At 45.0% G+C, this 22,084-nt stretch overlaps 2 protein-coding genes across 3 annotated transcripts in view; one reads left to right on the forward strand and one right to left on the reverse strand.

The window, feature by feature from the left end:
- LOC310673405 (uncharacterized protein) overlaps positions 1-22,084 on the forward strand; it is a gene marked incomplete at its 5' end in the record, with an annotated part of 126,288 nt that overhangs the window by 75,398 nt on the left and 28,806 nt on the right. The gene's annotated exons all lie outside the window — the stretch shown is intronic.
- KCNF1 (potassium voltage-gated channel modifier subfamily F member 1) lies at positions 14,600-19,528 on the reverse strand. 2 transcript variants are annotated; one of them, XM_083431697.1, is made up of 2 exons: positions 16,943-19,528; positions 14,600-16,820 (listed from the first exon to the last, which is right to left on the reverse strand). In XM_083431697.1, exons 1-2 carry the CDS (start codon positions 16,998-17,000, stop codon positions 15,322-15,324), a joined length of 1,557 nt encoding a protein of 518 aa, XP_083287823.1. In that variant the 5' UTR covers positions 17,001-19,528; the 3' UTR covers positions 14,600-15,321. The 2 variants fall into 2 exon arrangements, with proteins under 2 accessions (XP_083287823.1, XP_083287822.1); XM_083431696.1 differs by lacking the exon at positions 16,943-19,528 and having other exon boundaries at positions 14,600-16,924.

Here is a 22,084-nt window from a genome sequence, read left to right on the forward strand (position 1 = left end):
CAGCCAGTGTGTCTGTTTGGAGATGTCTTGTGGGTAGCCAATCTCTCCCCCCACCCGAAGCACAGAAGCTGTTTGCTTCCACATATGAGCTACTGGGTGAGAGCGTGTAGCATTGTTATGAATTCATGGAGGTGGGACACACACGGTCAAGCTCCTCACACTCCCATTCATCCATACAACATTTGTGAATAGGACTCTTGAGAGCTTCTGTCATGGGGTAATCATCAGCCCAAATAATACAACTCCACCCACTAACCAAAGGGCATGATCGCTGTATACCACTCTGGGCCCTTTTATATGAATAGTAAACAATATACCTATATAGATAGGTGTAGAACCATAGAATTGTAGAGTTGGAAGGGATCCGTAGGGTTATCTAGTCCAACCCCCTGTGATGCAGAAATCTCAACTAAATCAGACAGGATGGCAAACAAATGACTGAATCCATAGCTCTTCTTCTAATGATGTTTACCATTAAAACGACCACATAGAACAGTAGGCACTGGGGAGGGGGGTTGTCATATAAAACCTAGGCCTGAGACCTTGGGGGGCACCGCTGGTTAGAGTAGGCCATAAGGGTGGGGCCATTCCCAGGTTCAGTTATTGGCATCTTCAATTTGATTGATCAGATAGCTTGAGATGAGAAGGAACTCTGTCCGGGACACCCCTGGAGCAAACCTCTGAGTTCAATGAGCCTCTGGTGAGCTTTTAAAGTTGTCGTCGACCCCAACCCAAACTCTTGCAAATGTAACCGAAATTAAAGTTGGGAAATATCAATTTGTAATCAATAGTTACTGATCATCAGTCAACATTACTAGGAATAATGAAGTGTAAAAATACTCATATATTGTGGAATCACCTTGTTAAATACAGAGGTTTCTTGCTGGCAACGGGAGGGAAGGGGTGTGTTGAATCTGTGCATTTCTAAGGCTCATATTTTGTAATTATTATTTTTTGCACAATAACTAGTAAACTTGTATTCCACCTGTCGGCCCTTTTCAACCCCATGGTCTTTAATTCACCCCATGCACAGCCCCATCAACCCCAGGAGGTCAATATCAACCACTTAGCGAAACTGTGTTCTGAAGAGTTTGATTTTAAGGTTTCTAATTTAGGCTTCGTTAAAAGTAGTTGCGATCCACTTCAGATGTGTTTGTGGTCCCGATCCTAAAAGGATGGATGATTGAGTGAAGGGAAGAATATGCATGTGAGAAAGAAATAAAAAGTTTGGACTAGGCACAGTAGCAGACTCATTTTCAACAATACAAATAAATAAAAATATTTTGCTAACCGTGTTGAGTTCAGTTGATACAAATGGAGCATCTTGTTTATCAATTAATGTGCTGCAGTTTCAAAAAAGTTGTTATGATGACATCTGGCTGGCTGTGACTGTATCAGCGTGACAGTCTAGTTGAGAGGTTTTTCTTCTCATGCATTTCTCATGAGGACAGAATGGAGTCAGTGCTATCTCAGAAGTATGTGTTCATCCTCCACCCTATGAATTATTTGTGCCTCTGCCTGCAATTTATTTTGCTTTCAATTTCTTTTTCTCTACGTGCTGAAGAGCATCATCCATATGGATTTGAGCAGCCAAGTGTTTGTTCAGATGAAGGCTATTTAACACCAAAAATGTTTTCCTCGAGTTTTGACTCATCCATACAGCTTTTATGAATCCATCAGGAAAAAGAAAACAAAAACAGTCAGTACATCTTCCATATGAACAAAGCTTTGTGGGCTCTGCCGATAAACATGTCTACCACAGGAGGCATCTTTGCAGTTTGCGGCAATCGCAGAATACTGCAGGAGGTCTCCCCCAACCTGGTGCCTTTGTTTTTGGACTACAACTCCCATCAGCCACATATGTTGGGCATCATGTTGGGGAAGGCTGTACTAGAGACTAGAGATCTTCCATGTGTCCTTTTTAGTGTTCATTCATGATCATCATTTTATTAATTATATTATACAAGGCATTTATACGTTGCTTAACCACAAACATTTATCTGATGCCATGGGGGCGAGGCGGTCATATGCAATCCTTTGCCTCTGCTTTCAAACCTTTCTACAGATCAGTTACATTTGATGTGAGACAATAATGTCATGGAACAGTGTGAGGGGTGGAAGAGAGAATGGGGGGGATAGTAAACTTTCATTCTTTTACATAGTGCTTGCTTACATAGGGTTTTTGTGTTAGCATCATGTGGGTAGGTTCTTTTTCGATTCATTTTTTAGTTTTTGCTGGTGGTGAGACATTTGGTGGGGGGGGGGCATGATTGGTTGCCTTCAGTTGACTGCAGTGAGTTGTGTTTGTGTGAGGGGGCTGTTGGGTCAACCATATTGATTCATATGCTATCAGAGGGTTTCTGTTGTTGTCTTGTTGGGCTGTACATGTCCTGTTGCACTGTTAGCCTCTCAGCACAGCAGTCGTGTGGGGAAGCATCTCGGGACACCCAATAGAACAACAGGGAAAAAAACATGTGGCCATTCCTGTACAAATCCACCAGGAATTCACTATTATTGCACCATTTAAATGTTGCAGAATAGACCTGCAAAAGGAGCACCCATCCAGAGGGACTCCTTGTCTTCCCCTTCACTGGCTAGAGCAGGCTTCCTCAAACTCAGCCCTCCAGGTGTTTTTGGCCTACAACTCCCATGATCCCTAGCTAGCAGGACCAGTGGTCAGGGATGATGGGAATTGTAGCCTCCAGATGAGGGCCGAGTTTGAGGAAGCCCGGGCTAGAGAGAGGTAATTAGGAAAATTGTCCAGAGGTCCTCTATATCAGAGGGACATCTAATGCTAGAGCCTCAAGAAGCGGGTGGGTGGATAATCTTGTTATGTCCTATCACTACTAAACGTTATTTCCACTATCCCAAATCTGCAAAATCTATGGCCAAGAGTTTATGTCAAGGTGAGGACCTCTCTCTTTTTTCTCCTGCTGAAGGCCGCATTTTATTTTGGGCACCACATGCCAGCTGTGGGTGTGAGGCAGAAGTAGGTGATATGTGTAACATCTCTGCCTGTGTCTGTCCCCGCACCTGTGTGTGTGTGTGTGTGTGTGTGTGTGTGTGTGTGTGACTCCATCATTTTGTAAGGATCAGCTTTGAAAGGAAATGACTTAGAACTAGGCAGAATACAAGCAGGCACAATTGACATAAGTAGATGCTAATCTCTGGCAGCAGTGGAAAGTTTAGAGGAGGGTGTTGAGGGAAGTAAATAATGATTAGTAGACCTGATTTGTGACCTGCAGAGATCATAGGAATAAAACAGCATTATGTAGCTCTGCCGCAGGTCTCAGGAACACAAATGTCAAACATGAGCACTGAGGTGCGGAGTGGTCTGCCAGCTGGGAGGAGTGAAAGAAAGCGATTAAAACATTGTAAATTAGCCTTGGTGCCTAGCGTTGGAACAAAATCAAGCAAGGCCTGCTGTGTTCCTAAACAGAACAGGGTTGTCTGAGGTAGGCCATAAGATAAGTGTCAAGCATTTTCTCTCTCTCTTTCTCTCTTGTGTATGGGCGTATTGAAAGACAAGCCACCTGATCACAAATTCCCACCTGGTGCTTCTGAAATGAGGGGCAGATGTTTCACCTGCAGCTTCTCTGACGTGCAGAGCTGCCCACATTCAGGATAAAAATAAGTGAAATTCTGGATATATCCATCATACTGAAGGCGAAGCAAAAATAATATTTTATTTTAAAAATAAAACTTTTTTGAGTTCAGGATGTTCTGGGCCTTTGGATATGGCACTGCTTTCAAGCAACATTTCCCACCGTTTGGTGTTTATGCTGAGAGATGAAAACAACACGTCTTCTCTCACCACCAGCTAAACAATATGGCTGATGACTTGTTTCTGAGCGCTTGGCAGATTGTTACAGAAGCCTTTGTTGTACACACCTTCGCAAGGAACATAGAAAGTTGCCTTATACCAAGTCAGATCATTGGTCTATCTAGTTCAACATTGTCTACACTGATTGGGCAGTGCCATCCAGGGTTTCAGAGTGGAGATGTTCCCATTCCTAGCTGGATTCCAACAGTGGAGCATGGGACTTCTGCATGCAAACCAATAAGATACAGTTCTTCCCTCAAACATGTCACCAACATAGTGTGGGAAATTCTGCTCCAGGTGGGAGACCCACCTTTGACTTTTGTTCTCCTTCATATTGCATTTACTGTTGCGCATTATCCTGTTCTGGCCCTGCACCCCTTGCTGGAAATTTGTCCGTGCTGCAACAGCTGAGGCTTAAGTTCAGGTTGCCTCCTGAGCTCTGGACTTCACCATACAGTTGAGCTAGTGGCTCTGGGATAAAACCCAAGTGGAAAAGTGAGCTTGGTGCTCAGTAGGCTTCACACGAAAATAAGCCACCTTCATAAAGAAGGCAGCATAAAAGGTCCCAAGATGAAAGAGCTGGACAGCTCCTCATAAAAAAAGATCATAAACTCATTGTTTAAAAAAAAATAGCACCTGCTGGGTTATCCTCATGAGATCAAGCTATCAAAACCATAACTCCCTTTGAAAAGCCAAGTTAAATAGGCTGTTGTTGTTTAAACACTTTATGGCCTTAAGGCATCATAATTATTCAGTGCTTTCAGGCTTTGGAAAACAAGTACAGATAGCGACAGCAGGGAGGAAACATAGTTTTATCTCATCTCCAAAAGAGAAGCAGTAAATGTCTGCAGTACACTTCCTTCTCTGGCCTCCTGAATACCAGCAGTGGGCATGTACACACCATATATTTAAAGCACATGCGCGCGCACAAACACCAAATAATCCTAGGAGTCGTAGTTTGTTTAAATGTCCTGGGAATTGTAGCTTTGTGTTGGGGGGGGGTAACCTACAGTTTCCAGGGTTTGGGGGGCAGGGAATGTATGGTGTGGTGGTGGCATAGGGCAAAATACTTTGTACTCTTCATGCTCCCCTGCTCTGCAGGTGGCGGCAGAAGTGGGATCTTGGGAATGGGGCAAGCTGTGATGAGAGAGGGAGTTTGGGGGGGGGGGACACACATATTCCAGGAGCTTTGGAATATGTGCCCACACCCTCGTCCATGCTGTTCTTCTCACTCCCACCTTGGGGGGGGGGGGGGGAGAGGAGGCTTACTGCTTTTGCAGTGCTTGGAGGAGATTTAAAGACCTGGAAGCGGACTGCTTTCTTCCTGGATGCCTGCCACTGTCCTTAGCGCGTGCTGCCTTTTTTGGACATTAGCTGAACACAATTTGCAGGACTGTCCTGATTTGTATTTCTTTTGCTGAAGGGGTATAGAAGGAAGCAGGAATAAATGGCATGCTGGGAGGGATTAATTTGCTCTTGAGGGTAAACACTCCATCTCCACAGCTGCAGGTGGGGTGTGTGTGTGTGTTTGCCCCCACCCCGGCCCCAGGAAAGCATTTCTATTCCCTGTACAAATGGCTAATTGGCACAACGCTCAAATCTGAAAGGCCATTTGCCAGTTAGTTTACATTTGCCCCTCAAAAGAGTCATCTAGGAACTGCGTTTCGTTCTGATTTATTATACTTGACGAAAAACAGCAGAAACAAAAAGCTCTGTTGGCAAGGGGTGTTGGTGCTTTGTTCCTGCGCAACTGTGCTTGTGGTATTTGACTGGAGAGAGCAGCCATTCCAATACCCTCTGTGGTAGCTTGCCTGTGGAATGCAGCAGTGCCATGATGAGACCATAGATAGCTACACAGCCCTTGCATGTATTCTCATGTGCAGCTGCAGTATACAGAGCCAAACCATCGGTACATCTTGTGTAGCACTATGTATTGCACCTGGCAGCAGCTCTCCAGGGCCTCGAGCAGATATTTCCCCCCAACTCTGTTACTCAAGACTGTTTTAGATTGGAGAAGCCAGAGATTAAAATTTGGGACTTCATGCGTTCTAAGTACATGCTCTGCTACTGAGCTACAGCACCATCTGCAGGTGTTGCTATGGGAAGTTTCTGCATGACACGAACGACCCACGTTTGCATTTCCACCATGATCTGGTAGTCGTGTGATGGCGGCAACAGACCCTTGGGCCTCTGTGATGTGATAACAAACCGTTCAACTAGGTCTGTGTGACCAGTATCTAGATTTTGTGGGTAAAAGGCTAGGATGTTGCACACACCCCATGCTTTGAAGTGGGGAGTGGGCTGCTGCCAACCTGCCTGCCAACTAGGTGCTCTGCCATCCATGCATCTCCAGCATGTGGGAGAAGCAGCTCTGTGCATGTGACGACATGTGTCAGGAGCTTGGCCAACACTCGAGTAGGACCCTGGCAGAGACACATGCCCAACTGGCATGTTCTCTCCCACCTGGTCTTTCGTTCGGGAGCTTCAAAAGCTTTCTTCAGCCCGAACATCACAGTGACCGATGCCAACCGACACCAGCACACTTAGGGATCCGCAGAGTATGCGCATCATGCATAACAGACCTCAGCTACTTAGCATTTTGGCTAATCTGCTTTATTTACATATATAAACACACACGGAGCACGGCAACATGGCTCCCTCTCTCTCTAGCATCAGACAGCAAACGGAACACAGTAACACAAACATCCTGTCTCCGTCACTTCCCACTCTGTGGAGTCAAAACATATACCATCATGTGATAGGCAACAATCCCATGACTGCAATCATGAAGCAGGAGTTCTAACATCATGTATGTAGAACAACTCCATATTGGTTTGGGGAGGGGTAGATACTGGACTAGTCTGAACCTCCAACCTGGAATGGAGTGATTCCACACACAGCATGCACAGAGCTCCTTCTCAAATACAGCAAAAGCAAGAATGGTGTGAGGCATAGCCTCAAGGTGTTAGGAGTGGGGCTTTCCTACATGGTCATGCATCCCTCTTGAAGGGAGGGTTACCTAGACAATGCCCAGAGATTTTGCCAAAGATTAGGATCCTGCCATGCAGAGGTAAGGCACAAGAACAAGGAATGAGCTCCAGCTAATGTGCTTTGCGTGCAAGGATGAATCAGAGCAATATGAACTAGAGAGCAATGAATGCTACAGCTGGATAGCACAGTTGGCTAGAGTGTGGTGCTGATAACACCAAGGTTGCAGGTTCAATCCCCGTAAGGGTCAGCTGTTTATTCCTGCGTTGCAGGGGGGGTTGGACTAGATGATCCTCACAGTCTCTTCCAACTCTATGATGATTCTGTGAAATGACACAAAAGCTTATGGACCGATACCTTGTGGACCAATAGTGGATTCCCTCACAATGTGTCAAAATTAAATAATGGTATGCCCTTATCACCTAATCTCTTATTCTCAGTAAGAAAACATAATGGCTCAGGTATGGTCATTGCACTGAACTTCTGAAAAGTGGTTGAAAGTCAACATTCATTTTGTCCATACTGTTACTCTCCTTTTTTCCAGTATAGAAGGGATTGAGCTGTTTCTAAGATGTTATCAGATAGTAGAGCATGTCGCTGGAGAAGCTTTAAGGTGTTTTATAAAGTGCATTGAAAAGACTATGCATCATGTATGGCAGAACTGGTCCTGCACTGCTCCCGAGGACTGAGAGAGAACCTTTTCCTGATTGCTTGCTGAATGTATAAACTTAAGATTGCCACACTTGCTAATTGGATGCCATGAAAATAAAAGCAAATGTGAGTGCCTTTCTCCATGGGGGGGGGGGGAGACTCCAATGCTAACACTAGGAGGGTAGTTTTATTTGCTTCATTTTATAAAATTAAGTCCCAACTTTTTAGATGAATATTGCAAAGTCTAAAACAAAACAAAGGAAGTAAGCCGTAAAACTACAAAGAATAAAATGATAATGATTTATTCTGCAGAGTGCAGGTTTGTAGTAGCTCTACCACTCTCGCCATCAGCCATGGAGCTGGTGAAGGGGGGGGGGGTCAACCTGGGTGGTCTGAAGCTCCCAGGGCAGCTGGATAAAAGGCACTAGATGTGTTAACTGAGTGTGTCAGTCACATCCATGTAGCCTGAATTGGTCCCTAAGACAGCATTGGTCCCTAAGACAGCATTGGCTACCCAATACATGCTTACCTTGGAGTAAGTTCCATGGACGTTGATAGGATTTGACCATCGGGCATGTTTATAGGACTGGGTTATACGGCTGTCGTTTGATGCATGCTTTCCTGAGAGTAAGCATCTTTGAAGATGAGGGATGAGTAAATATGCAAAGGATTGTGCTGCAAGTTTTCATTTTTCTTCATTTTGCAGGCTGATTGTTCCTCCATGATTTAAGTACCACTTTTCTCTCCCACAAATTCTGAACCCATCTGTTTTTAATCTCATTCCTATAAGAATATTGTGCTGGTTGCTTAAAATACAATGTAAGGCACTGTTGTTGTTGTTATGTGCTTGAATGAAAGACTACAGATCGCCCGAGGGGCTAGAGCACGCTTTGCTCACAGTGAGAATGACTATAGTAATCAATACAGCTTGATGGAACAGCATCATTCTCAGAAAGATTGCGAGTCTCCTTCCTTAAGTAGGGTACTTCCGTAATTGGTTCCCTGCACCTGAAGCCGAATTCTTCAGAAGTCTGCTGCTCTTGCACAGCTCCGTTGCAGGCAATGGGCTGATTCGGTTCCACTCAAAGTTTGCAGTGTTTTGAACCCTGTTCAAAGGAGTGCAAGGAAGAGGGGAAGCCAGGGTGAAGGACAGGAATCGGACATGTCTTCTATCGCCAGTCTCCAATCTCTGTGCGTTCAGCTCATCTGCGCAGAACCTACACATGTTGAGCATGTATCTGTGTAGCCTATGCACAGAATACCTGATGCGCATGCGGAGGTTTGGTCATGGGGACAGTGAGCATGATCCTGTCTCCTTCCTTCCATGTGCAATTGGTTATACAGTATAAACAGAGCTTGGTGTGTATGTGTGTGTGCACGCACACGTGCGTTTTCATAAGTTGTCTCCCATAGGGTACAGACAGACTCTGGCTGAAATCCTAGCTCCACTTACCTGAGAGTAAATCCCATTGATTTCAGGAGGATCTTGCCAACCCAGCAGTTCGAAAGCACGTCAAAGTGCAAGTAGATAAATAGGTACCACTCCGGCGGGAAGGTAAACGGTGTTTCCGTGCGCTGCTCTGGTTCGCCAGAAGCGGCTTAGTCATGCTGGCCACATGACCCGGAAGCTGTATGCTGGCTCCCTCGGCCAATAAAGCAAGATGAGCACCGCAACCGCAGAGTCGGCCATGACTGGACCTAATGGTCAGGGGTCCCTTTACCTTTACCTAAAACTAGGCATTAATTGTTGCATGGCATAAAGATGCATTCACAGCCTTTCTCTTGGCTGGGATTGGCTCCTGCTCAAAGTCTTACTGATCCCCGTGTCTGGCGTTGGCAAGGAGTTTTTGCCTTAGGTCAGATTGGCCAGTAACCCTCAGTAGGGTTATTTTTTGCCTTCCCCTGCAGCAAAGTGAAATGACTTCTGCTTGCAGATGTCAATTCGAGCTATTTGCTCCGTAATTGCCCTTCTGTCACTGCACCTGCCTTTTGCTTGTGGTCTAAATCTGTAGCACAGGGAGTAGAGATGGAATGCAAGGGTAACTGGGGAAACTTGCCTGCACTGTCATGAATTTGAACTACTTGCCTCTTTCAGTTGTAGGGATCTAGTGGGAGGGAGATTTTTAAGGGCACAGAGGAGGTGTGATCATACGACCCTTCGATTCCCAGGTCTGCATTTTAAGACAAAACAGTGTTTCGAACAGTATGCTGAAGAGGTTGTGAAAGTGGATTAAAATACTGCTCACACCCACAGCATTTGTTTCAAGCACTGTTATGTCACTTTAACTGTCATGGAACCCCTCAAAGAAGCCTGGGAATTGTAGCTTGCAAAAGCTGCTGAGGATTTAAGGAGAACCTTAACAAACTGCAGATCCAAGGATTAACAGGGGGAAGCCATGACAGTATGAGTGCTTAAAAGGTAGGCTGTTAATGTGACCATAGTTTTGTACATCCTCACCCTGTACTTGGATCACATCACAACTGATACACCTAGGTTCTTTTATGTTATTCCATCCTTCATGTATTTGATTTACCTTTGGGGTTTTTTGCCTCCAGGCAGCCACCGTTCCTGTTAACCTGTAATGTTGCATTGTTCCAGAACATTCTGAGGGGGAAATAGTGGCCAGCACACACAAAGAAAATGGTGCCTGCCATCACCCACAGCATGCCCCAGAACAATGCAACATGGAGGTCATTCTTGGAGGGAAATGAAAACCATCAATGGGTATTGTTTTTGTGTGGGTGGTGGCCGCCATTTTCTCTCAGAAAATTGTTTAGTATTATGCTTTCACCGGGTTTAGATATGACAGGCCAAACCTATTTCTCTCGGAATGTTCTGGAATAATGCCGCATCTGTTGTATTCCAAGAAGAGAAAATGGTGGGTACCACAAGACAATTGCCAGAGTCAGTTCCACTGCTGCCACCAAACCAGGCTATGGCAAAAAAAGGAGTGGTAGAAGAAGTTAAGATAAAGACACTTTTTAAAAGTGGGTGGTGAAAATGAATGTACTGAAAAGAAATGCACAGTGAAACAAATGTGATTATAACAAATGAATAGCAAAGCAAAGCAAAAAAACATTGTATTCCTTTAAGATCTGAAGAGCCAATAATCAATCTGGAAAAAAAGAGCACAAACCAGTATTCTTTCCTCAAGGAAACCAGTCCTCCGTTGGGAGAGGCTGCGACTCTTAATCTGAGAGTTGTGGGTTTGAGCTTCACATTGGGCAAAGAGATTCCTGCATTACAGGGGGTTGGACTAGATGACCCTTGTGGTCCCTTCCAACTTTGCAATTCTGTGTTTCCATTATCGGTTTTGCATACAGCATCCCTTGAGACTTTCATAGAATTGTAGAGTTGGAAAAGGATCCTGAGGATTCATCTAGCCCAACCCCCCCCGCAATGCAGGAATAGGCAGCTGACCCATACAGGGATCGAACTTGCAGCCTTGGTGTTATTAGCACCACGCTCTAACCAACTGAGCTATCCAGACTTTGCTCCATCTTTTTGTCCTGTCCTGGACCCAGATCCCCTGCAGGGTGGGGCAAAGGATGGCTTTCAAAGACTCTGGAGCTACTACTATCTCTGTTTCTAGAGAAGCAGTGTGCCTCTGAGCTACCTGCCTTCCTAATCTCTTTCCAAAGTGGCATAATTTACACATCCCTTCTTGCTCCAGGCTGTGTCTAACTAAAGAAATAATTACCATTAATAAAATGAGTCATTGCCATGTTGAATGTCATGTTTAATAAGAACTGTTGGGCCTAGAGACTGTAGCAGTGAGCATTTGACAGTTTTATTTAGCATCTCCCCACCACCTTTATATACTGTAATAAAGTTGGTCATAATTATTTGTCCCTATATGTGGCAGCCACACACTATGTGGAGCAGTGGTTAGATTGCTGTAAAGGTAAAGGGACCCCTGACCATTAGGTCCAGTCGTGGCCGACTTTGGGGTTGCGGTGCTCATCTTGCTTTATTGGCCGAGGGAGCCAGCGTACAGCTTCCAGGTCATGTGGCCAGCATGACTAAGCCACTTCTGGCGAACCAGAGCAGCACACGGAAACGCTGTTTTACCTTCCCGCCGGAGCGGTACCTATTTATCTACTTGGGCTTTGACGTGCTTTTGAACTGCTAGGTTGGCAGGAGCAGGGACTGAGCAACGGGAGCTCTCCCCGTTGCAGGGATTCGAACCACCGACCTTCTGTTCGGCAAGTCCTAGGCTCTGTGGTTTAACCCACAGCACCACCCACGTTCCTTGCTGTACTAAGGCTGAAATCCCCACTCAACCATGCAGCTCAAGGGTTGGGGGACGGCGGACCTTGGGTTTGCCATTCCAAAGGGGGGAACACTCATCTATGCCACCCTAAAATCTTTGGCGAAAGTGTGGGATAAAAACGTAATTAAAAACAGCCAAAATAAAACAATGGGTTTAAATATTGCATCATGATTTGGGCATTTGTCCCTCTAATCGTTGCTTGTTTTATGCTGTGATAGTGAGGCCTAGTGTACAAATACAGGAGAACAGAAAATGATTGTTATGATAACAACTTTAATGAGATAACTTAGTTTGGTAGTGCAAGAGACCGTTAAACTCAGAGTCGTGGGTTTGAGGCTCATGTTGGGCATTGTAGGGGTTGGACTAGATGACCCTTGTGGTCCCTTCCAACTCTACAATTCTATGAATTCCAACTCTTTAGTCGCCATCACAGTGCCCAGCTTATGGGTAGTCTCCAGCTGTCATGATCCATGGGGGGGGGGGGGAATCCTGCTTGTGCAATGGAACTTTCCCCTTGAGCCTTGCCTCTCCCCCTCCCAAAAAATATCTTTCCCCAGCTCTCCAGAGCAGATTTAGGGAAGGTTTGGGGGCATGCAGGGCGAAGAGGAGGAGGGGGAGAAATTCCACTGCGCAAGCGAAAATCCCTCCACTGGTGGGATGCGTTAGTTGAAAACTGCCCCATAAATATGTAATTATATACAATAAAATAAACATATGGCCAGCGGAGGAGGGGGGCAGAGGAGTCACGGGTCTGCCAGTATGACTGCAGTCTCCTCTTTGTGCTCCAGAGGAAACTTCCTGTTTTATCCCAAATAAAATAGGGCTCTGGGTTTTGCTTCAGAAATGCTAAGGCAGAAACACTGAGGGCACAAGAGACAAAAATTCTTAGTCTTACATACTCTGAAACTAAGCACTCTCAGGTACCCTCCAACACACTTGGGCGAAAAGCAGGGATACAGTGGTACCTCAGGTTACATACGCTTCAGGTTACAGACTCCGCTAACCCAGAAATAGTGCTTCAGGTTAAGAACTTTGCTTCATGATGAGAACAGAAATCGTGCTCCGGCAGCACGGCAGCAGCAGGAGGCCTCATTAGCTAAAGTCGTGCTTCAGGTTAAGAACAGTTTCAGGTTAAGAATGGACCTCCAGAACAAATTAAGTATTTAACACGAGGTACCACTGTACCGTCTTCTGGGGCCATACTCCTGTGCGAATCATGTGACCCACGCAAAATTGTGGCACCGAAGGATGCACTTTTTTCAGGGTGAGATCACGGCACCCGAAATGGCCGCCGTGCTCTCGCACACAAAAAATGAGATGTCCCAGTTTTATCTGGACAGTAGAGGGCTATGGTTTCAGGCACAAGGCTGAAATGTGCCTGCCGTTGTAATTCAAAAACAGAGGTGTGCCTCAGCTCTCAGAAGTTTGGGAGGTGTTGGTCTAGATCAGGGCTCAGCAACCTTTTTCTGCAGGGGGGCAGTCCACTGTCCCTCAGACCTTGTTGGGGGCTGGACTATTTGGGGGGGAATCCCCCCCCCACGACTCTCCCCTCCCTTCTCCACAGCACTGGATGAGCTCCGGTAGCTGCTTACCTGTGCCTTGCGAGCAGCAGGGGGGTGATGAGCAGCATGAAAGGGCTGGCTCTGGAGAGGGGCTGCTTAAAATGGCGCTCAGCCAACCGCGGCTCAACAAAGCCCAACCCCCTTCCTCCTCTAGGCAGGGCAGGGAGAAGCCAGGAGGAGGGAGGGAGGAGGTGCCGCCGCAGTGTGTGGGAGGGAGTGGGGGGGGAATGGTGCAACCCAAACGATCAGCATCCACAGGCCGGATCCAGAAGGTAATTGGACCAGATCCGGCCTCTGGGTCTTAGTTTGCCGACCAATGGTCTAGATCCTCAGAATGACTAACATGGCTACTTTGTGGGGGGAAAGTTCCAAGGAAATGTGAATGAGGTTATTCAAATAAGTGCTTTCAAACCCCCAGTTCCAAACAATTACATTGAAACCACAGACACATTCTTCAGGTGAACACAATGCCATAACATGTTAAAGTGTGGTGGGAAGTGGTGCGTACATACATTTGTTGCCTTCTTTCTTATGCATTTGTTTTCAGGGCACCCAATACCCAATCCACTCCCACAATAATGGAAATGTTGATTAGGGTTGCCATATTTTCAAAAAGTAAAAGTCCGGACACAAAACTAGTTGAGCGTTTTTTTTGGGCCAAAGTTGTTGAGCTATTTTTCTTTTAAAAAAGAAGTTGTTTGAGCTATTTTTTATGGAAATTCACAGCTGAATCCCAGCTATTTCCAGGAAATTCCAGACGCATGGCAACAAACACACAATTTGGCATGGGTTTTCTCTCCACCCATTTGGATTGGCAGGCTTTTATGCTTTTTGCCCCCTTGATTGTGCCCCCCATAGGGGGAAAGCCAGCCAGTTGCATTTTGTACAGCAATTGCACCACTGCATTTGAGCCAGGAAGTTCTAAGCATCATAAAGCCATTCCAATGTAAAGCAGGGATAGCCTGGGCAGTTTAAAATCCTGTTGGTTTTCCAAGATGCTTTACTTAGCTGTCCAAATACATCACATCATAAATTGCCCAATGATATACAGCGCTGTACTGATGAAACGCAGGACATTAGGCACACAAAATTCCTTTCCTCATCTTAAGAAATCAAGTGCTGTGTTGCTGTACTAATAGTTGATCATTATAAGTAGAATATACATTGCGGTTACTTAATATTTATTTTGAAAGATTTAGAATGCTCACAGGCTTTGGTAAGTGTTCAACTTTGGGATATATATAGTATGCAACTTCCCTGTGAAGAACTGAAGGAAGTTACTTAAAGAAAATCATGCCCACTGCATTTTAATCAATACTTTTTTATTTGCTGTTATATTTCTATCATTAACACATTGGCTCTTCATCCTTTTCTCTTTCAAAAAATCTGAGCAATAAACATTTTTCTCTATTAAAAACGAAGGTGGAATTCTCCAAACATTAAGGTTCAGAGGCTTCTTTACATTTGCTTTATCTCCCAGAGCATCATACATCTCAAGCAGCATTTTGCTAGGCAGAACATAAAGTGACAGTTCAGTTTAATTTTTCTTTCAAGCAGCACTTCCCAACTAGAGAAACATTTGACAGAACTTGCTTTTTGAGCGTTGTTCTCTTCCCACCCCCCTTTATTATTATACATACATTTTTTTTCTGACTCTATAAGAATTTACATCCAAGTCGTTTTATATATACTGACTGGTATGCTTTTTTTGACCCCTTTGAAATGTTTACAAAGGGATCTGAGTTAGGATGCAGTTCTTATATTTGGCCATACATTCATTGTGTTCTTGTGTTTTATAAACAATGGCTTACTAAGCTGAGATGGAGTTGCTGAAGAGTGTGTGTGTGTGTGTGTGTACACACACACACACACATACATATACATACATATATGTCTGCCTATGTATAAATATATGCACATGAAAAAGAGCGGCTGACCTCAAAGGAGTCCCTTTTATTCTTATTTCAAGACGAGATTGTCACTTGTATTCCAGATTTCCACCGAATGGAGGCATACTCACAGGCTACTTACAGCTCTGAAGTCTGGTTCGGTGGTGGTTATCTGACAGGAGGTGAATGAAGGTGTCACTGTTGGAGAATCTGAGATGGCTGCTCCACCGGGGATCTTCCTTTTCTGCCTCCAGAAGAGATGCAGCTTCACATCTGGGGCTTCCACCTTTCTTGTTATCGCCTGCATATAGTTCCATCAGTTCCAGTTCGTGCTTGGCAGCTGTCTCCAACACTCTCTGCTTGTTATAGTATCTGACAAAGTTATTAATGATAGGGTGGATCGGGAGTGCAATGGCTATGACCCCGCAAAGGAAACTGATGGCAGCGTTGAGCTTGCCCAACGTGGTCTTTGGGTAAATGTCCCCATAACCCACCGTGGTCATGGTTATGATGGCCCACCAAAAGGACTGGGGTATGCTCTTAAACATCGTCTCGGGGTGGCTCTGCTCTACCGTATAACCAAGGGCAGAGAACACAAATATCCCAACGGCCAAATACATCAGGAGGAGCCCCAATTCCTTAAAGCTTCTTTTAAGAGCGTAGGTCAAAGTCTGTAGACCTGAGGAGTGCCGTGCCAGCTTGAAAATCCTTGCGATCCTCATGATCCGAAGCGCTTGGATGGCTTGCTGCACGTTCGTTAGCTCCATCAGTCTGGCACCTAAGTGGGTCAATATCAGGCTGACATAGAAGGGAAGTATTGCGAATATGTCGACAGTGTTCATGAAAGAAAGAGCAAAGTGCAATTTGTTAGGGGATGAGATGAGTCTGAGGACGTACTCAAGAGTAAACCAGACTATGCAAGCTGTCTCAATCTTATCCAGCACCGGGTGCTCAACAGATTTTCCTTCAGAGTCCTCCACCTGCAATTCTGGGATGGTCCCCACACACATCACTACCGACGAGGTTAGGATGAGTAGAAAAGACACGACTGCTATTACTCTAGCCGGGTACGAAGATTCTGGTTTTTCCATGAATTTCCAAATGTACTTTTGGCATTTTTTCCAGCTGTTTTCGGAGCTGTCCAGTCCTAAGTCATCCAAAATCAGCTGGACTCTGCGGGCAATCTCTTCTAGCTCTTCCTTTTTTTCACTGAGATGAGTTTTGCAGCAGTCATCCAGGAATTTGAGATCCACTTTCCAAAACTCCATTTCGTTCTTAAAACAAATGGGACATATCCCTTTCTTCATGTGAACCTCCCCGAAATAATACAGATCAATTATGCATTTAAAAGCATCCGGATCTCTGTCGAAGTAAAATTCTCTCTTCCCAGGATCATAGTCATCGCAAAGTGAGAAAATGGTGTCATATCCCCCTGATAAACAGTTCACAAGCTCTGCTAGTCTCGTGTTTGGATACTGATTGAGGTGGTCTCCGTACAGCACCTGCCTCACCCCGCCGACATTGACGACAATCTCTGTTTCTTCACTGTTCTCTGACCCGTCACTTTCCAGCTCTTGAAAACTAATGTCATCTGCCATTTTAACGTTATTGCCTTGTTTCCAACAGCCTTCTCCTCCCACAGATTATTACGGGAGAAGCTTTGCGATAAATCAAGTCAGCTGTTCATTAGCAAAACCTTAAGTGGCAACGACTTTGAACAGGACTAGGGGGAAAAATAGACTTCAAAAGGAAAACCTGCAGGCTGCGAAACCTTGCGAAGTCTGCAACAAGCTGCAGTGGGGAGGCAAGTCATCTGTCTGCTTGCGAGTGAGAGAGCGCGGTTGTTTGACTAGCAGCGATTGCTCCAATAGATTTGAACGAGGAGTGTGGGGGAGAGAGAGAGACAGACAGGGAGGCAGAGGAACACTTAAGGAAACTCACCCATTGCTGTTTTCAGCTTTTCTTTATTTCCTGAAATGGCATTGATTTGCCATCGGAGATTCTGGTTCCTACAATAAGTCCCTTATGGCTAAATAACAACAAAAGTGAACGAAACAGTTCTGAGAGAGAAAGAGAGGAAAAAAGGGACAAGTCCCATCAGCTGCTTTTGTGATGTCTTGGCTTCAGAGAGGCTCACAGAGGGAATTCTGTTGTGTGTCTTTTGCTACAAAGGTATTCTGGAGTTTTGCAGCAGCTCCCTCACACAAGGGCTTGAAGTGTGCGAAGGATAAAGTTGTGCTGTTATCCCCCTTGCTGTTTACAAGCACAATAGGACTTCCAGGCTGCCGGCAAGTGCTTTCCAAACTCTACCCTCTTCTGGTGAAATGCAGTAAAAACAGGAGCAGTACTGCAAGGTGGGGATTAAATACCATTGATGGGTGTCTAGGGATGTACAGTGCGGTTTCCTTTTTTGCATGTTTATTATTGGGTCGGGGGTACATATTCTTGAACATTCAAGGAAAGAAGCATTTATATATAATGTGTTTAAGGACCATAGAATATATCTGGGGGAGAAAAGTTGGTAATGCATTAAGGACAGACTTTTTTTTTTGCTTTCGAAGAGGAATTTACATCATGGGATGCCAAAATGTTGTTGCTTCCTCCTTTTTACCGGCACCAGTCCTGTCTCTCTCTGAAGAAGAAACTACGTCCAACTCAAGCCAACTAGGTGGAGGAACAGATTCATTTCAGTGCAAGAGTAGACGTTATGAGGCATTCTGTTCTTAGCTACAGTGAGAATTTGGCAGTGGGCAAGTTTTCAGAACAACCTTCCACCATGTGAGCGCAGTTGAGTTTCCGCCTTTGGGTTGTTGCGACCCTTGCAGAGATCAGTTACACTAATGGTTAATTTTTTTCTATATCAAACTGAATTCATATTTTGCTGTCTCTTACGATACCTCAATCAAGTGGGCAATTTTACCAGTCCTTGACAGGGATCTTGCTTTGAGGTTTTTGGTTTGGTTTGGTTCTTTGTTTTTACACAATCAAGCTATGTATAAGTTTTATGAAATAAATAAAATGAATGAGTGTATGTCACAACAGAACTTGGGCGCCAATAGCTGGTCCAAGACACACCGAGCAGAAATTCAGCTGCAGAAGTTTTCATGCAGCACTTCCTCTGTTTGTTGTGCTCTCCAAGTTATTTCACGCAGGGTACATGAAAGGCTCATAATAACGCAGTGGGTTTTAATCATTCCCTTTGTGATGTTAAATGAGCCTGTTTTGCTAAATTCTGGGGCTTGTTTTCAATGACCAGTCAAGAGAGCCACACAAATAAATTGCTTGCAGTTGGTGGTTAAAACAACAACATCCTCTGCTCCAGGCCAGTGTGCTTTCAACCCGCTAGGTAAACAAACAAAAAAGAAGCCAAAGCAACCACATTTTTCAGGCATGTTGGCCCTATAGTTTGGGCATCCTTAATAGCATGGTTTAATTTGGTTGCTCATTTTTATTATGCCATTACGCACCCCAAATTCAAATGGCAGTTGCAGAGGGAATCCAGGACCACAGTCGGACAAAGGGTTATATCCCACCTTCCCTCCCTGCCATGGGCCTGATCTGGTCTGGAGGCCTCTGCTCCTGCTATTCACTATTTTAAAAAATAAAAAATCTGGCCATTCCTAATTGTGTGAAGGATGTGATGCCTAGTTTGCTCTGAGTCAGTCCCAGAGATGCACCAGGGCCAACTTGCCCTAAAAAAAGGGTGGCTCACGTGGTTGATCTACTCAAGTGTAGCTTGGAGACTGCTAACTCACACAAGCCGGTGGCAATCTCTCTTGAAGGCCTCCCATTTCTGTGCTTCACATGTGAATGAGGCAGGCATGTTTTATCTCATCTGGTTTTGCCCCCAGTTTGATGCAGTGCTTCTGGTTGGAAATAAGAAGGTGTTTGCACTGTGGGCCGGAGAAGTGTTAGCAGCAGGGCATGCCAGGCTGCGGAGACCCCAGAAGCGGTCCAGGGGTCCATGCTGATGCTGGACTGACCTGCCTTCCTGCCAACCTAGCAGTTCAAAATCATATTGGCGTGAGTAGATAAATAAGTACCGCTATGGCGGGAAAATAAACAGTGTTTCCGTGCGCTCTGGCTTCCATCACGGTGTCCCGTTGTGCCAGAAGCGGTTTGGTCATGCTGGCCACATGACCCGGAAAGCTGTCTGCTGACAAACCCAGCTCCCTCAGCCTGAAAGCGAGATGAGCGCCACACCCCATAGTCAAATTTGACTGAACTTAACTGTCCAGGGATGCGGGTGGCACTTAGGGACGTGGGTGGTGCTGTGGGTTAAACCACAGAGCCTAGGACTTGCCGATCAGAAGGTCGGCGGTTCGACTCCCCACGACGAGGTGAGCTCCCGTTGCTTGGTCCCTGCTCCTGCCAACCTAGCAGTTCGAAAGCACGTCAAAGTGCAAAATAGGTACTGCTCCGGCGGGAAGGTAAACGGCATTTCCGTGTGCTGCTCTGGTTCGCCAGAAGTGGCTTAGTCATGCTGGCCACATGACCCGGAATCTGTCTGCGGACAAAACGCCGGCTCCTTCGGCCTATAGAGCGAGATGAGCGCGCAACCCCAGAGTCGGTCACGACTGGACCTAATGGTCAGGGGTCCCTTTACCTTTACCTAACTGTCCAGGGGTCCTTTACTCCCTCTGCAATGTCCTTCCCTCCCCACTGTAAATGTCTTCCCTTTTTAAAAAGCCCATGGCCTACAGAAAGCTCTTCTGATTCCTATCTGACATGTTAATGATAGATGGTTCTAAAATAACCACGCAAAAGTTTTTGCTGGGCTAATTTAAGCATATAAGCTCATTCGAAGGAATGCTGAATGCATGACAGATGTAACACGTTTGCAAAGTCCAGTGGATTTTGAGGAGCTGCACTTGATAAGCCAAGAAGCGATATTTGCAAAGTCAACATTCTAAGTGTGACCAGTTAAAATCAACACATTGTAAATTCTTCACACCAATGCAAAGTCTCCCTTGCCATTTGTGCAACGAGCATGCAGTGTCCCACTAGCAAACTTGCTTTCAAACTTCTTTTAAAGCACATGGCTTCCCCCAAAGAATCTTGGGAACTGTAGTGTTTTTCCCCCAAGGGTGGTGAGAATTGTTGCTCTGTGGGGGTAAAATACAGTCCCTGGGATTCTTTGTGGGGAAGCTGTGTGCTATAAATGCATGGCATGGATGTGACCTGAATTAGGAGTTAATTATCACATAACACAAGCCAAGTTCAATACAGTTTGTATTTTCTGTGTCACTTATTCATTTATTTATTCATTCCCCTGCCTTCAATTTCTCTGCAAAGTCTCTGAGGACATTGGCATAACAAGGTACCAAAACAAAAAACTAAAGCAATGCTGTGCCCACGCACCCATAATTTTCTTTGCACAGGAGCGATCCAACCCCCCTTTCCTCTTTTTTTATATCAAATTTACCAGTGTGGGGGATTGAAAAAATGTAAAAGAAAAAGCTAGACTGCTGGATAATTACTGTCACTTGTGGGATGCTCTGAACAAAATAATTAATTATGGCATGGTCCTATAAATAATTCCATAAATCAAGCAAAAAGCAAGGCATGAAACATATGGTGCATACTTCCTAAAACGTTTCTGCATCTTACTCATACCATTAAATGTACAATTTCATCTGGAAGTACCAGTTATTTGCAAAGATACATAGCTATAGGTAGAAATAGATGTATAAAGAAAATGTGCTGTAATTATGGATTTTTTTTTAAAGGTTCTTTTTTCTTCCCCAGGGCAAATTAATCATCTTCTTGGCAGATATATATTATTCTGTCTGTCAATCTAATACATTTACCTCACTTTTCATCCAGAGCATTCATACAGGTCCCTCTCACTTTATCCTCACAAGATCCCTGTGGGGTAAATAAGGTTGAGACAAACATGCAAGGTTGCCCAGTAAGCTTTGTGCCAATCAGGGATCTTATTTCCTCCTTTGACTTCCACCCAAGAATTCTGGGCAAACTAGTTTGCCCCTCAGAGTTACAATCCCCAGTACCCTTAAACTACCATTCCCAGAATTCTTTGAGGTATGTCATGTGCTTTAAATATGTGGTGTGTATACAGCCAGAATGCAGATAATGTACAGTCATACCTCTTGTTATGTTCCCTTCATGTTGCGGATTTTCGGGTTGCAAACGCGGCATACCCGGATGTGTATACTTCCGGGTTTTGCTGCACGCGCAGAGGCATTCAGCGCACTTCGCACATGCACAGAAGCTCTCTATCGCGCTCCGCGCTTGCACAGAAGTGCCGCTCTAGTTGCAGACTTTTCGGGGTGCAAAAAGCACCCCGGAACAGATTGTGTCCGCAACTAGAGGTACCACTGTATATTACAGTGGTACCTCGGGTTAAGAACTTAATTCATTCCGGAGGTCCATTCTTAACCTGAAACTGTTCTTAACCTGAGGTACCACTTTAGCTAATGGGGCCTCCCGCTGCCACCGCGCCGCCAGAGCACGATTTCTGTTCTCATTCTGAAGCAAAGTTCTTAACCCGAGGTACTATTTCTGGGTTAGCGGACTCTGTAACCTGAAGCGTCTGTAACCTGAAGCGTCTGAAACCTGAGGTACCACTGTATTGTGTGCAGAAGGCCTGCCACTATATATTGTTCCTATGTTTTTAATTGTTAGTTGGTTATATATATATATTCATTACATTATATGTATTTATTCGCATACATTTCTAGAAAGAATTTTAAGTCGGTTGCTGCATTTCTCACATAGGCTGAATTTCCTCCAGCTTCAGGGTTAGTTTCCTCATAACACTTTAAATCCAAAGTACTGGACCAAAAATATCACACATTAGCAGGCAGCACAAGTTCCTTTATGTATGCGCCTTAAGGTTTCTCTGATTTCATGGCATTTCATATGCAATTGGCCATG

The sequence above is a fragment of the Podarcis tiliguerta genome, assembly GCF_965153285.1.
Source record: "Podarcis tiliguerta genome assembly, chromosome: 3".
Classification (NCBI taxonomy): Eukaryota; Metazoa; Chordata; class Lepidosauria; order Squamata; family Lacertidae; genus Podarcis; species Podarcis tiliguerta.

Coding starts and splice junctions, on each gene's coding strand:
- KCNF1 (XM_083431697.1), bottom strand. CDS start 17,000: ATGACTTGCCTCCCCACTGCAGCTTGTTGCAGACTTCGCAAGGTTTCG. Junction 16,821..16,942: donor CAAGGTTTCGCAGCCTGCAG/GTTTTCCTTTTG, acceptor AATCTGTGGGAG/GAGAAGGCTGTTGGAAACAA.